The 16,360-nt window shown below is 48.4% G+C and overlaps 1 protein-coding gene and 1 pseudogene across 21 annotated transcripts in view; one reads left to right on the top strand and one right to left on the bottom strand.

Moving 5' to 3' along the window:
• Positions 1 to 16,360, top strand: part of macf1a (microtubule actin crosslinking factor 1a) — a 286,863-nt gene that overhangs the window by 134,785 nt on the left and 135,718 nt on the right. For 12 of the 21 annotated variants that reach the window (XM_075449489.1, XM_075449488.1, XM_075449490.1 and 9 more), the window contains one exon: positions 1,560 to 1,652. In XM_075449489.1, coding sequence (XP_075305604.1) covers positions 1,560 to 1,652 — 93 coding nt within the window. Of the gene's footprint in view, positions 1 to 1,559; positions 1,653 to 12,031; positions 14,880 to 16,360 lie in introns of those variants that run through there. The other 9 variants (XM_075449471.1, XM_075449473.1, XM_075449472.1 and 6 more) reach the window with 3 other exon arrangements.
• On the bottom strand, positions 2,403 to 8,326 carry LOC142368184 (E3 ubiquitin/ISG15 ligase TRIM25-like; annotated as a pseudogene).

Raw genomic sequence — 16,360 nt, 5'->3', positions numbered from 1 at the left:
AGGCTTAATGTTGAAAATACCACAGTTCTCCTTTAAAAAATTATTGGCCTACTCAAAACATGCATTATTTTACTCCAGTATTTTAATTTAATTTAATTTGCAAAAACAACAGCTGTTAGTTTAGTTTGCATTACAAATTCATTTTGAAACAATAAATCTCTGTAAATACACCTTAATGTATGATGGCATAATGCTTCTGCGCTCCACCCTATTCTTTCCACCATTATTTATCGTTGAAAATGTAACCTCCAGCACTGTTGGACGCATTTACATATTGATTTACTCAATTCTTTTATATAGGCATATCTGTGTGTTTACAAGTCTAATATTATATTATATATTCTAATAACATTCTATTAATATTGTGAAGTGTAATAAGTGAATTACTGAATACCTAGTTACATGACCCAGATAGCCAATAACCTCTGTTACAGGAGAAATTAGTAGACTCAAAACAAACTTTCAAATGTCTTTTTATTTTTTGTAAGTTGCACAAGAACCTTTCTCCACAATTGATGCACCGCTCGGACCACCGCACTGGTCTAAAAGAAAAAAATGTCAGCTTTTTTGTCAGAGCATGAAAAGTCATCAAACACACAGACAAATACATTATGCTTACCTTTAAATAAAATGCCACCTTTCCTATGTGCCTCTAAGTGGCTCTGCTACCAATTTTGTTGGTTTAAATGTTAGGCAAAGAGGGCAGGGAAACGGGTTGCAACTAGACGTGCAGCGTTCAATTTTTGGCGTAGTGTGTCAGTGAGCCGGTGTTATGCCAGGGGGTAATATTGAAATATGCATCTGTAAGAGACATATAATGTCGTAATAAGTAAAACAAAATTATATAAAAATTATATGATATAACTCAGTTTTTTTGGTCTTGGAAAATGGCACATTTAAGTGAGCACTATCGATACGATAACAACGCTAAAGACTACCCAAAAGTAAAACACCTGATTCTTTCAAATTAATGTAACTTTACAGTATATAGTGTGCAACATAACATTCTAGTGAATAAAGACTGTTTTTGTTTCTTCATATGACGAAAAGTTGTTGTCACTCGACTTTTACTCACCTCGTCGTCTCCACATTTCAAATGGGGAACGAAAAATACGTGCTTCCGGTCCTGACAGTGCAGGTCTGCAGCCAGACCTCTCTCAAAATATCACTTAAAGGCAAAACACACAACTGATAGCAGCAAGTAGTTCAAGGAAACAGACAGTGGAGCAAGGCTTCTACATAAAAACTACAGAAAGATGCTGATGTTAAAAGTGTGTTTGCACAACAAATGTTATGGCACTTTCATTCATATGGCAGCACATTTAAAATAAAGCTAAAGGCTAAAAGCTATACACTACTTTTGGATTCATTTTTGGATTTTGCATACAAATGCGATTAATCGTGATTAATCAGGGAAATCATGTGATTAATTAGATAAAAAATTTTAATCGTTGCCCAGCCCTAGTACAATGTAAACATGGCTGCTTTGTCCAGTCAGGTGTTCCAGAAAGACTTCTTTCCCCATCAGATCTCACACGGAGTCTCGTCTTTGTTTTCAGGTTAAACTGGTGAACATCAGGAACGATGACATCACCGATGGGAACCCCAAACTGACGTTAGGACTCATCTGGACCATCATCCTGCACTTCCAGGTCTGTGCCCCCCCCCCTCTGAATATGACTGAATCGTTGCTGATGATTCAGTCTGGATTTTAAACAGATTAAAGTGAAGTCAAATCTGTCCAGCTGTCAGGATTAGAGGCTGAAACGGTGCCAGGACGAGGCGTGGGCACGTTTTTCTGTGGCGTCTCAGAGCGAGTTGTGTTGTGGGTGGAAGTGCTTCCCGCCTGAATCAGGGTTCGTTTTCAGCCGGCCTCTGGCTGTGAACCGACGGATCGATTTCAGAGCCTAAAAAGACGGCATTCAGAAATAAGAAGTGATGTGATGATTGTCTGTGTTGTAAAGGAGTAGATGTTTGGCACGTTAAAGCTCTGATCTGAGCTCCTTATCCAGGAGGCACAGAGACGCACAGACTGGCTGTTTGAGAATCATTTTTAAGAATATTTAAAGGTTTTAAAGTCTGCAACACACAGAAAAAACATGGGTGAACGATCTAAATCAAGAGATCAGGTTTCATGACAGTTTCTCAAGCTGAGCACATCTTAAATGCTCAGAAATTAAAGGGGGAGTTCGGCTTTTTTAAACCTGGACCTTATTTCTGGCATGAAATACGTTCATCTACTCACCGATAACAGTTTGGTGAAAGTCTGAAGATATTTAGATCACTCAGATGCACGTATATCCATATAACGGGAGAGAACAGGGGTACGATACAGCCGCTAAATAAGGCATTATCTGTCTTTATTTCACCAATACTTTAAGACCAATGAATGAATGAACGCGTATTGTTGCACTGTTAGCTCAGAGCTGGAAGAGAAACAACAACATACAGACACACCAACACCAGGATCCGACTGATATTTAGAGCTCAGAGAAGTTTAGATTTTCATGTGGAGAAATATTTCTGTGAATCAAACTCCTCATCAGCAGTGATATCCTCCATGGCTGCACAGACACAGGAAACAGCAGCAAATAAACAGCAGAACAGCAGAGACATCACAGCAACCAGCTGTCAGCAACAAGCTGACCAAACACCTTTATTTCACTTTACACAACTCTGCTGAGGATCTAGAATAATAAAGCTTGATCCCAGCACAGAGCGGCTGAGTGAATGTGGTCTGGACTCTGTGGAGGAGAGTCATGGTTCCAGAGACGCTGTAGAAGGACAGAATACCTGCTCTGTGATCCAGGTACACTCCGACTCTGGAGGCCCCACGACCTGAGATGGAGGTTGAGATGCTGTTGTACATAAATGTAGAACTGTTTGAGGAACAATTTAATGACCAAGATTTGTCATTACATCCAAATAAACATTCACTCCCACCTCCTGCTCTGATGATGTTCTTGTATGCGACTGCTACACCAACTCCTCCACCTCCCAGTAACAACGTCCAGTCAGACTCTCTCTGCTCAGGACCTGCTGACATCCAGTGAATCTGTCTGGATGATCAGAATAAGACTGAGGTTGATCCATAAATGTCACTTTTCTGTTCCCCTCTGACAGTAACAGCTCTCTGTGTGCTGTGTTTGGATCCAGTGTGATTTCACATGAATATCTTAAGAATCCGGCTCTGCTCGTTGGTTCTGGTTCTGGTTGTGGCAGTAAAACATCCACTTCAGTGACTCTCAGTGAGATGTTGGTCCATTCCTCTGTCAGGATGTCCTGTAGTTTATCTCTGAGCTCTGACACAGCTGCTGTCACATCCTCAAAGTGCCTCAGAAGACGGATCTTGATGCTGGATGAGTGTGGAGACTCACTGAGTGCTGACACTGAGGGGCAGCTGTGCAGAAACTGGCTGTGATCCTCTGTGTGTGAGAGCTGCTTCAGCTCAGCATCTTTCCTCTTCAGCTCAGTGATCTCCTGCTCCAGCTTCTCCTGAAGCTCTTTGACTCGACTCCCTTCAGCTTCCTGCTGGGATCTGATCTGCTGCTTCACATCAGAGCTTCTTTTCTGGAGGAGACGGATCAGCTCATTGAAGATCTTCTGGCTGTGCTCCACTGTTTTATCAGCAGACCGATGGATGGCCTCCAGCTGCTGCTGCTGAAGCAGCTTCACATCTTTCTCTGCGTCCTGGATTCTCTGCTGGATCTGCTGCCGACTCCCCTCCAGCTCTCTCTGTCTCTCAGTCCTTTCTGCTGCAGCTGACACTGTGTCGTGGCCTTTATGTTCCTCCACAGAGCAGAGATAACAGATGGACTTCTGATCAGTACGGCAGAACATCTTCATCACCTCACCATGAACAGAGCAGATGTTCTCCTGGAGCTTCTTGGAGGGCTCCACCAGCTTGTGTTTCCTGAATGGAGCTGAATCATAATGAGGCTGAAGGTGTTTCTCACAGAAAGAGGCCAGACAGATTAAACAGGACTTGGTGGCTTTCAGTTTTCTCCCAGAGCAGACATCACAGGCCACATCTTCAGGTCCAGCATAGCAGTGATCAGCAGGAGGTCCAGTCTTCTTCAGCTGGTCCACTAAATCAGCTAATATGGTGCTTTTCCCCAGGACAGGCCTCGGTTTGAATGTCTGCCTGCACTGAGGGCAGCTGTGGATTCCCCTCTGCTCCTCTCCATCCCAGTGGGCTTTAATACAGCTCCTGCAGTAGCTGTGTCCACAGGGAATAGTCACCGGATCCTTCAGCAGATCCAGGCAGATCGAACAGGAGAAGCTTTCTCTGTCCAGCTGAGCTCCTTTCTGCTCTATTTTTCCTCTAAGATCAGCGACTCAGTGAGTTTCACTTCCTGAAAGCTGAAACCAGTCTGAGCTCTGATGTGTCGGTGCAGAGAACATAACCAGTCGGTTCACCTGTGTTGGTTACACCCATCATAGCCCGCATCACTGCAGACGCCGCACCGATCCGTCTGTCAATCTCCTGCTCCATTCGTCCCTCACTCGTGAACAAGACCCCGAGATACTTGAACTCCTCCACTTGGGGTAGGATCTCATTCCCGACCCGAAGAGAGCATTCCACCCTTTTCCGGTCGAAGACCATGGTCTCAGATTTGGAGGTGCTGATTCTTATCCCAGCCGCTTCACACTCGGCTGCGAACCGCTCCAGTGAGAGCTGAAGGTCACGGCCCGACGACGCCAACAGAACCACATCATCTGCAAAAAGCAGAGACCCGATTCTGAGGTCGCCAAACCGGACCCCCTCAACGCCCTGGCTGCACCTAGAAATTCTGTCCATAAAAATTATGAACAGAATCGGTGACAAAGGGCAGCCCTGACGGAGTCCAACCCTCACAGGAAACGTGTCCGACTTACTGCCGGCAATGCGGACCAAACTCTGAAACCGGTCATACAGAGACCGAATAGCCTATATCAAGGAGTCCGGCACTCCATACTCCCTCCACAAGAGTCCCCGAGGGACACGGTCGAACGCCTTCTCCAAGTCCACAAAACACATGTAGACCGGTTGTGCGAACTCCCATGCACCCTCCAGGATCCTGCGGAGGGTATAGAGCTGGTCCACTGTTCCACGGCCAGGACGAAAACCTCCTGAATCCGAGATTCAACTATCCGGCGGATCCTCCTCTCCAGTACCCCCGAAAAGACCTTACCAGGGAGGCTGAGGAGTGTGATCCCCCTATAGTTGGAACACACCCTCCAGCCCCCCATTTTAAAGAGGGGGACCACCACCCCGATCTGCCAGTCCAGAGGCACTGCCCCCGATGTCCACGCGATGCTGCAGAGGCGTGTCAACCAAGACAGCCCTACCACATCCAGAGCTTTGAGGAACTCAGGACGGACCTCATCCACCCCCGGGGCCTTGCCACCGAGGAGTTTTTTAACCACCTCGCCAACCTCAGCCCCAGAAATGGGAGGCCCCACGTCCGAGCTCCCCAACTCTGCTTCCTCATCGGAAGGCGTGTCGGTAGGATTGAGGAGGCCCTCGAAGTATTCCCCCCACCGACTCATGACGTCCCTAGTAGAAGTCAGCTGAGCCCCGCCCTCACCATACACGTTGTTGACGGTGCACCGCTTCCCCCCCCCCCAGAGCCGCCGGATGGTGGACCAGAAACTCCTCGAGGCCGTCCGGAAATCATTCTCCATGGCCTCCCCGAACTCCTCCCAAGCCCGAGTTTTTGCCTCAGCAACCGCCGAGGCCGCGCTCCGCTTGGCCTGTTGGTACCCATCAGCTGCTTCCAGAGTCCCACTGGCCAAAAAGGCCCGATAGGACTCCTTCTTCAGCTTGACGGCTTCCCTCACCACTGGCGTCCACCAGCGGGTTCGAGGGTTGCCGCCACGACAGGCACCGACCACCTTACGGCCACAGCTCCGGTCGGCCGCCTCAACAATGGAGGCACGGAACATGGCCCATTCGGGCTCAATGTCCCCCACCTCCCCCGGGACATGGTTGAAGCTCTGCTGGAGGTGGGATTTGAAACTCCTCCTTACTGGGGATTCCACCAGCCGTTCCCAACAGACCCTCACAATACGTTTGGGCCTGCCAGGTCTGACCGGCGGAGCCAACTCACCATCAGGTGGTGATCAGTTGACAGCTCCGCCCCTCTCTTCACCCGAGTGTCCAGGACATACGGCCGCAAGTCCGACGATACAACCACAAGGTCAATCATCGAGCTGCGGCCTAGGGTGTCCTGGTGCCAAGTGCACATATGGACACCCTTATGCCCGAACATGGTGTTCGTTATGGACAGTCCATGACGAGCACAGAAGTCCAATAACAAAACACCACTCTGATTCAGATCGGGGGGGCCGTTCCTCCCAATCACGCCCTTCCAGGTCTCACTGTCATTGCCCACGTGAGCATTGAAGTCCCCCAGCAGGACGAGGGAGTCTCCTGGAGGAGCAGCCTTCATGGTTAAATACGGGTCGATTTGGAAAGAAACTCATTTTCACAGTGAATCATGATGTTAAAGCTCCAGTTCCTCGTCAGCTTCTTTCTTCACAGAACTTTAAATAAAGCAGACGAGCTTCTCCTGAAACGATGGAATCGGCTGCTGCACATGAATCCAACATGTTGCTGCTTTGGATCCTAAACTGCACTCGTTGGCTGTTTTTTCACAACAAAATCAAAGAGTGAAGTCAGAAAAAATTAGTGAAACTTTTTTCCTTCAGTCGTCTCTCAAGCTTTCAGCTTTATTTCATGGCCTGCTAGAGGGGCCCAACCAAGAGGCTGAGGGCCACTAAGCTGGGCCCATTTACCTGAAGAACGATCACTTCTACGGGCTCTGGGGAGGATTCATCCCTCCATCAGACCTGCTGCCACTGATTTTCAGCCCACTTCTTGTGACCTTTGGCACAGCTCAGCCTTTTCTCCCTGTTTCCCTTCCTTAAGAACGGCTTCTTGACAGCCACCCTTCCATGGAGCCCATTTCTGATGAGGCTTGGGCCAACAGCAGATGGATCAGCTGAAGGTCCAGATGCATCTCTCAGCTCCTGTGTCAGGTCTTTGCTGGATTTTTTCCTCTTTCTTAAGGACATCACTTTCAGATCCTGTTCATCTGCTGTAGATAGTTCTTTAGGCCTGACACTTCTTCTTCTGTCCTCCACAGTTTCCTCAAATGTTTTTTCAACATGCACTCGTAAAAATTAAGTGGAATTCAGACTCTTCAGCATCTGACCAACATTCATCTAAAGATTATTGTTTTCTTATGAAGAAACTTGGTCAAGAATCAATAAAAAATGCATCAATTCCCATCCCTAATCTTATTGAGAACATCGAGACTGTGCAGTGGTTGACGCCTAAAGAGGTAAACACAACCAGAAGTAACTTCTTCTTACACATCAAAAACACTGAATTTAGGAAGTAAACACGAACCAAAGAGGCTGCTGTTGTTCTGTTCTTCTTGTTCAAGAACCCAAACCACCTGGTTAGGTTTAGGCATTAAAAGTACTTGTTGAGGGTGAGGGAAAGATCACGGTTAGCCCCTTTCACAGTATCCACCGGATGTTTGGAATATATTTCTTCCATCGTGACCTCATCACCTTGTTGCTGCAGAAATCCTGTTTTCTGTCTGTCAGACTGTGTTATCTTTGCTGTTTTTCACACATGCAGCTAAAGAAATGGGAACAAATGATGTGTCTCTGTGACAGGCTGCTGGGAACAAAGTGCCTAAAGATCCAGTTTAAAATGGCTTCTTTGCTAAGTTGTCTGTTCTGTGTGGACACAACACTGGTTCATCCCTTGAGTTAGGAGCCTTTTTCCTGCCTGAATGGTTCATAGATTCTGTTTCGCTACTCTTCACAGTTCAGGATCATGTGTCACAGCCTGCCTCTCCATCATGGACGCCTTAAAGAACGCACCTGTACCTCTTAGTATCTGAGATATTCTCCATGATGCTGAGATGTGTTTCCACAGAACCTATAAATGAGCTCCGGTGTGGGACCAGTTGAATTGAATGATCTGGTTCTCCTCTCGGCCTGTAAACAGCTCGTTAGTTGAAGGTTTTAGTGCATAAAGATACTTTTGTTTTGGGGGATTTTTGAGTCACAAGATTTTCACAGCGAGGGGGAATTTTAGGACTTATTTAGAAGATTATTAAAGCACAAACGTCCCTTCTGCCACACAAGTCGACCGGTTTGTGTGACAGCTTCTGGGTCGGTTCTGTCTAATCGTTCCTGCGAGACTCCAATTACCATCGGGCCCGAGTCATGCCTCCCTGCTGCGCTGGAGGCATAAACAAATTAATCCCGACCTTTTGGCATCGGACTTGAAGCGCAGAGTCGTGGTTTCTTCCTTCTTTTTCATCCCAGGGACACACGGCTGCGTTGGTCACGAAAAAAAGGTCATGAACTCGCGTGCTGTGATGTCACGTGACCGGCGCAGAGATGAATCTGCCATGACGGTTTCCGTGGAAACGGCAGTGCAACTGTTTCAGCTGGCGTGACTCAGCAGAGCGTTGTGCCTCAGGATGGGGGAGGATGGGGGGGGGGTCGAGGGATTATAGGACTCAGCGGAGACGGGGAGTTGAGTCTGAGGAGTTTAGAAAGCGATGGAGCTCCAAATCTCTGCAACACGTGATTCTTATTCTTCTTCTTTTTATTATTATTACTTACAGCCGGGGACAGACTCACCGCTGTGAGTCCTTTAGTTTGTTGTTTGTGGTATTTATTCACTGAACATTGACTGAAAAGGACATTTAGGTTATTTTATGTGAAAATCTAACCGCTCCACTGCAGCGTTTGATGACATTTTGAAGCGGCTCATGATTTAAAAAGCTCAAAATAGTGAAATGTTCGTAGTGGCACAGCGAACTTTACGGGATAAAGTCCCTCATTTCCACATTATTTTCACAGGCAGCAGCTTTACGCTACAGACGATGATGATGATGACCCGTGACTCGGCTGATTATAGGAACTCACACCGTTTGTCATTATTTTACCGGCACATTCTGCTCCAGATGAACTCTGTAAGCATCACAGCTGATGTCATGATATCACCCTTTGGTGTCAGTTTCACCGATCAGACCCAGACCCAGGCTGTGTTCGAAACCGCATACTACATACTACGTACTTGCATACGGCATACTGATCGATCAGACAGTATGCAGAGCGTTTACCCACAATGCATTTCGCTCCTATCCGAGCCAAAATCAGCCGGCCTGAAGCTGATTTTGCTTAAGCTCTAAACTCTGTAAACTTTAGCAACATTTGAAACATTTTCAGGCGAGAAAGTAATCGTTTAGATCCCCAACGTGTTGAAAATCTGACAAAATACCGGCTATTTACAATTTTGTTCCCACGAATTCGGCGCTACTAAAGCTAGCCACAGTGAGCAACGCACTTCCGGTTATTTTCACAAAATAAAATACCCGTTACCTTTTATCATAGGGAAAGCCATTACGATACAATTGGTGCTTTTGTTTTGAAATCAGGAAGTGAACCTACCTTCGTTGTAGCTAGCTTGAAACTGCCGTTTTGACAGGAAATGACGATCGGCGACGTTACGTTGCATCTTGGGTAGTTTGAGTACGAGTAGCAACCTCATGATGCATACCCAACATTTCGGAGAATCTAGTATGCATCCGGGAACTTCTCGCTTACTAAAACTTGCATACTAACATTAAAAAGTCAGTAGGAGTAGTAGGAGAAGTATGCAGTTTCTAACACAGACAGACCCAGAGGTGACCTCCATGGCTGCAGTTGCAGCCCGTCACCACTAGCCGTCAGTGTTCAGCTGAGGATCGGATATGACCCAACTTGTTGGAAGTCTCCGTTCCCGGTTTGGATCCTCCTCCAGCAGCGCTGTGTCTGCCTCTGATTGGCCGAGTCTCTTTATTTTTTTTTCCTTATGTCACTGTCAACTTGCAGTGAGTTAATTTCCAAGTCGGTGAAGAAATTCTTCCCCGTGTCACAGAGCTTCTTCCAGGCATATCAGCAGGTGGAGCCGGTTTATTTGAGTAGCTCATAGGTGCTAATAGAGCCGCCTGTTTTATGGATGGATCACCATCTATGTCAGTGAGCAACGTCTCCACTTTAAGCTGCCGGGGTCACGTGAATTTCAGGGTTCGGACGGCTCCTGAATCCTCCTCTGTCACACTTTTAAAGCACAGCAGCTGATTAACTGGAGCTTTAATATCACAGAGGAGTCGATATTTTAACAAAAAAATAAAAAAAACACAGTGGCACAAAAGCTAATTATCAGCATGAATTTGTGACACATAGTTGTGAGAACATGTAAAATTGAATTTGTGTGATAATTTGCACAGTCTAAAGTATTATAAGGAGGTTCCATTTACTTCTGTTCGCTGCTCGGCACATTAAAGCTGCTCTGTGGATCAGCCTGATGTGGAAAAATTAAAACCTCGTTGGACATTATCAGCAGAAGAGCTGCTGAATTTGTTATCTGAAGAGCCTCTGGCCTCCTCCTCTGTGCAGCAGTCGTGTCGGGCTGGATTCAGACGCTGGGTTGGGCTCGATAACCACGGCTCATGCTGGCCTGCAGCCACACCAAGGGCATGAAAGCTTCTGGGCTTTGATTAGTGCTGCTCTCCTATTGGTGCAGGCCTTTGTCATGTATGTCTTTGTGTGCTGTTCTCTCGTGCATTCGATGCTTTTGGCCAAGGAGAGATGACAGATTACAAAGGCTTTTTCTGATCCAAGCTCACATTCAGTTACCACTTTTGTACCTCTGCAGTGTGTGTGCTGCTCTCTGCAGGATCACAGATATGAGCTGGAACCGTCGATTTATGTGCACTGATGGTGGGAGGAAACCTTTGTGGGGGAGGAGTAATGCTGCGTAACTATTCATTTGTCTTTCCGTGGTTCAGTTAATCAGAAACACAACAAAATGACTTCTGATACACAGTCCAAAACCCCTAAATACACTTAATACGTCTTTTTTGAGTTGCCGGAACCAGTTATCAGTGCTGACTCTCAGTTTAAGGTGGTCTGGAACAAAAGTTCTCTGAAGGTCTTCCTCAAAAGACTTAAAACATTTGAGGAAACTGGACAAGTGGAGGACAAAAGAAGAAGTGTCAGGCCTAAAGAACTATCTACAGCAGATGAACAGGATCTGAAAGTGATGTCCTTAAGAAAGAGGAAAACATCCAGCAAAGACCTGACACAGGGGCTGAGAGATGCATCTGGAGCTTCAGCTGATCCATCTGCTGTTGGCCCAAGCCTCATCAGAAATGGGCTCCATGGAAGGGTGGCTGTCAAGAAGCCGTTCTTAAGGAAGGGAAACAGGGAGAAAAGGCAGCCCACATCCAAAGAAGAGCTTTGGGATGTCCTTCAAGAAGCCTGGAGAACTATTCCTGAAGACTCCTGAAGGACAGAAAGCTGAGAGGGTTCAGGCTGAGTTGGAGGAGAAAGGAGCTCAGAGCAGATATTTCTGCCTTATTTACTGTATTTATATTAATGTTTGAACATGTTTCAGTAAATCACTGCATCTGTTTCCCTGGAAGTATATAAAGAAACGGGGGATGGATCAGAACTTCCACTCAGTTAGTAGTTAGTAGTTTACAGCTTTTGAAAAAAATTAACTCTACATATTTTTAAAAAAGCAGATTGAATGCCTTTTTATATTCAGGTATTTAATCTTGTTGACGTAAACTCCATATTACCATAATTGCACAGCCAATGACTGTCTGCAGTAACATGATGCAACTGGTGTTGTTTAAGGTTCAGTCGCCCTGGAGGGATTTCTAACCTGTCGACTCGTGCACAGGTGGAGGTCGAAGGGAAGCAGATTTAAAAACAGACTCTTCATTTATCCTCAGATAAATAAATAAATTCAATCTGATTTAGATGTTCTTGCTCCTGGCTGCTTCCTTCCCTCCTCTCCTGTTGCAGCCTGTATTTCAGCGAGGCTTTTGGGTCAAGTGAGTGTTTGTGGCACAGAAAGCTGCTCACTAGCAGCCAAGAGAGAGAGAGAGAGAGGGAGAGACGGGAGCAAAAGGAGGAAGCTGATTGGCCGAGGAGGAGAGCTGAGGAGGGAGGGCCGGACTGTGAGAGTGAGACATCGCGCAGAAGAGAGTGTGAAGCTGCAGCAGCGGGGAGATAAAAGCTTTCCTCTGCGAGCGAGGGATAGAGCCGAGCACCGGGCGAAGGAGCCGTGGATCCAGGCTGCTCGCTGCCACCGCAGCTCCCGGCTTCCCCCCGTCAGCAGGCCTCACAGCTGGGTGTGAGCGGCTCTCAGCTGACCAGGGGGGCCGCCCCGCCTCGCAGACACGAACGCACACTCATGCTCCCCCAGCCTCCACCGTGCCCGTCGGATCAGCCCGGTCGCGCCTGTCTGAAGGAGCCTCGGCTCGGCTTGAGCTGGAGACGCCCTGCGGTCCCGCTTTGTCTTTGTCTCTAACGGGGACGCCTCGTCTCAACCTGCTGCGTGATGCACGGGACTGCCCTCCACCGGACTCTTACGTCCCTTTGGCTCTGCTCCAGATAGACTCAACATCTGTGCATCTGAAGCCGATCTGAAAGTCCTCAGCAGAGCGAGCGGAGGTCCGGCTCCTGCTTCCTAATTAGATCTGCTGGACAGGGGGAGTTATTAAGAGCCCAGAGAGCTCCTGAGAACAGAAACAGAAGCTCCTTTCCCAGCCCGTCTCATCTGTGTTTGCCTCACGTAAGACCAGGTCCAAATACCCCCCCCCACTTTTTGATGCACTGCACCACCTGATGGAGCTCAGGGCTGTCTGAGGATCCTGCAGGTTTGTGACTGGACGATTCAACTTTGATCCTCAGGGAGTCTGACGCGGAGGTTGGGGAGTCTGTCAGGAGGCAGGCATGTGATGCTAAGCTTTGTGGGGGAGCTTAAGGTGGAGTCTGCCTCTTTACACGGGCAGACCCCGTGTCTCCGGGTTCCACTCGGAGGCACATACGGTGGAGGAGCAGGAGAAGCCGTGGGAGGATGACGAGGAGCAGCATGGAGGTGGGAAGCCGATGCTCCCATTGAGGATTTAACAAGCTGTCAGAGTACTGGCCGGATCTCCCTGCAATCTGCAGCAGCATTGGACGACTCCTCACTCTGTCACCCACAGCTGCCTCGGCAGAACGGGACGCCGAGCTTTCTGTTACTACGAGGGGAAATCGACATGATCACCATTAATACGGGGGGGGGGGGCCTGACAGATCAGATTCCTGCAGATCTCTGAGTTACAAATCTGCGCTGCAATAACATTACCACAGTACGTTAGAGGCATCTTTAATTCATGAGCTCAAATCGCTGCTCGCTGTGAGAGCAGATAGAGCTGCTGGATCACACCGGCAGCCGGCCACGGATCTTTCATCTGTTCGTTCGTTTGTGGTTCCTTTAGGATGAAAGAATCGGATGTTTTGTTGTTCTGACTGCCGCCCGTTTAAGGATTAAAACTTTAAAAGGAAATCTGCAGTAAAACAGAGTTTCTCGTGTCGTGTGTGGAGCAGCTGGAGGATCCCGACCAGGTAACACTCACCTGACCCTCACTGGGGTTATTTATTTTTTTACCCTCCCTGTGTTGGGGTCCTGAGAGGCAGCTTGGCTGGCCGCTGCACTGCCAGAGTCCTCAGCAGGTCGGGTGAAAGGAAGAGGAAGCTTTAAAAACCGACTCCCTGCCTTCCCCATTAAACTCTGGGCTCATCAGGACATATTTAAACTAAAACTGATCTTCCTGGGATGGATTTTACTCCCATCCAACCGTAAAGTGGAATAAATAAATCAGCATTCAGTCCTTTTACCACTTGGGTTCCCCGCTTTGCTGCCTTTCTTAAACATGGGGAACTCCATGGGTTGCGTCCGGCCTCCCCGTGAGTGCGAACAGGTCGGAGCCCCGCCGCTGTCGCCAAAGAAACGCCTGCGTTTTAGACGCAAGCACAAGGGCAATAAGGGCAGGAAAGGGGAGGCGGAGCAAGAGGGCGGCGAGCGGCGGCGGGACCGCGACGCCGAAGAGGAGGACGAGGACAAAGCTGCGGCCGGAGAAACGGACTCGGAGGTCAGCAACAGAACCATGACTCTCATAACGGTGCCTGATTCCCAGCTAACTCGCTCCAGAACGGCTCCGCACAGCGGCGCCTTGTCCCCCGGCTCGGCGAGCGTCGGGGCGCTTCTGGGCAACCGGATGCTTGAAGTGTCCCCAAAGCCGAGCCCCGCCTGGAGGGGGGTCTTCTGCCTCCCGGGGGAGGAAGACACCGTCAGCGCTATCGTGGACGTGTCCAGCATCCCGAGCCAGGCCAGCAACACCCCGGTCAACACCGCCTCCAACCTGGGCAGCACCACCCCCGGTGGGGGGAGGGTCTGCCGCGTCCGGGAGAAAGTTCAGGGGGTGATAGAGAAACCCTGGATCCTCCGGCAGCGGCGGGAGAAGAGAGACCCGGGGAGGGCAGAAAAAGATGGCAGGGGGGGGCAAGAGGGCACCAAACAGGGGGTGGAGGCGCCATCAGAGAGGAAAGGTGTGGTTCACATCAGAGAGGTGGACGGGAAACTCTGCGTGGTGAGGACGGTCTACCCCAGCGACAGCGGCTCTCCTGTGTGGGGACGGGACAGTGAAGAGCCCCCCGCAGCGTCCCCCGTCACAGGAAACGTCCTCAACATCCAGCTGCCGGCCGCCGGCTCCCCCTCGTCCTCCCGCCGCTCGCAGGTCCAGGACGCCGGGACGGTGAGGGGCTTCCGGCTGGACTCCCCGGCCTGCGCTCAGGACCGCTCGTCTCTCTTGGAGTCGGGCTACGCCAGCGATCTGCCCCTCACGTCCCCTGAGACCGCCGGCACCACTCCCAGCCAGACGGACTGGGGGGGGCTGACGAGCAGCTCTTCGGAGCGGCTGGACTCCATGATGGAGAGTCCTCTGTCGCTGCAGCAGCAGGCGGCCGTTAGATACCTGCCGCAGGTTTGTGTCCACAACACCAGCTGGTTATACGGTGGTTCCATCTTCTGTCATTTTGGATCGAGTGTTAGTCCAAACCAGCCAATTCAGAGACATGGGCTGTGTTCCAAACCGCATACTACATACTACATACTGCATACTGCATACTACATACTGCATACTGCATACTACATACTACATACTACATGCTACATACTGCATACTACACACTGCATACTGCATACTACATACTACATACTGCATACTTCCATACTACATACTGCATACTTCCATACTGCATACTACATACTGCATACTACATACTGCATACTGCATACTACATACTACATGCTACATACTGCATACTAAATACTACATACTGCATACTTCCATACTACATACTGCATACTTCCATACTGCATACTACATACTGCATACTGCATACTACATACTGCATACTGCATACTACATACTACATACTGCATACTACATACTACATGCTACATGCTACATACTATATACTATATACTGCATACTGCATACTTCCATACTACATACTGTATACTGCATACTTCCATACTACATACTGCATACTCATCGATCAGACAGTATCCAGAGCGTTTACCCACAATGCATCTCGCTCCTGCCCGAGCTGAAATCAGCCAGCCTGAAGCTGATTTCGCTTAAGCTCTAAACAGGAAGTGAACCTACCCTCGTTGTAGCTAGCTTGAAACTGTCGTTTTGACAGGAAATGACGATCGGCGATGCCACGTTACGTTGTATCTTGGGTAGTTTGAGTATGAGTAGTAACCTCATGATGCATACCCAACATTTTGGTGAATCTAGTATGCATCCGGGAACTTCTCGCTTACTCAAACTCGCATACTAACTCAAAAAGTTAGTAGGAGTAGTAGGAGAAGTATGCGGTTTCAAACACAGCCTTTGTCTCATATTCTGAAACATTGTGATGGGAATTGCTCACAGCTTTCAGTGCTTTAGGCTCAGAATACTTAGCTTTAAAGCAACTCGTGCTTCTCCTGCTCCGATTCTCCGACAGATATCTGAAAGCTTCTCTTTTGGACTCCAGATGTGGTCACTGACCACAGAGTTTTGTTGCCTGGAAATGGGGGATGTTTTTGTCTCTCGACCCCATTTTCCAAACCGCTGGTATTCGGTTCTGTGAGTGTCATTAACAGCTTGTTACCGTCGCAGCCATGAAGGCTTTTATGCCGTTATCTGCTCTGGAAAGGCATTAATTGTCTTTCCAGTCCTGCCGTCAGTGTTCCTGTGGTCTAATCAAGGCCAAACAGCCGGTTTCCTTCTTCGCCCTCCTTTGCTTATTGTTTCTCTCTCACATGCACGCACACACACATATACACACACACACACACACACACACACACACAGACGCAGTCAGGCTGGTGTAAACTAAAGGGTCAAATGACAGGGTTCCTTTCTGCTGCAAACTGAAACTTGTCATTTACTACAAATTCAAACAGCACACT

This window comes from Odontesthes bonariensis, chromosome 18 (genome assembly GCF_027942865.1).
Source record: "Odontesthes bonariensis isolate fOdoBon6 chromosome 18, fOdoBon6.hap1, whole genome shotgun sequence".
Taxonomy (NCBI): domain Eukaryota; kingdom Metazoa; phylum Chordata; class Actinopteri; order Atheriniformes; family Atherinopsidae; genus Odontesthes; species Odontesthes bonariensis.
The sequence above is the reverse complement of the archived record's forward strand: the minus strand, read 5'-3'. Positions and strand labels throughout refer to the sequence as shown.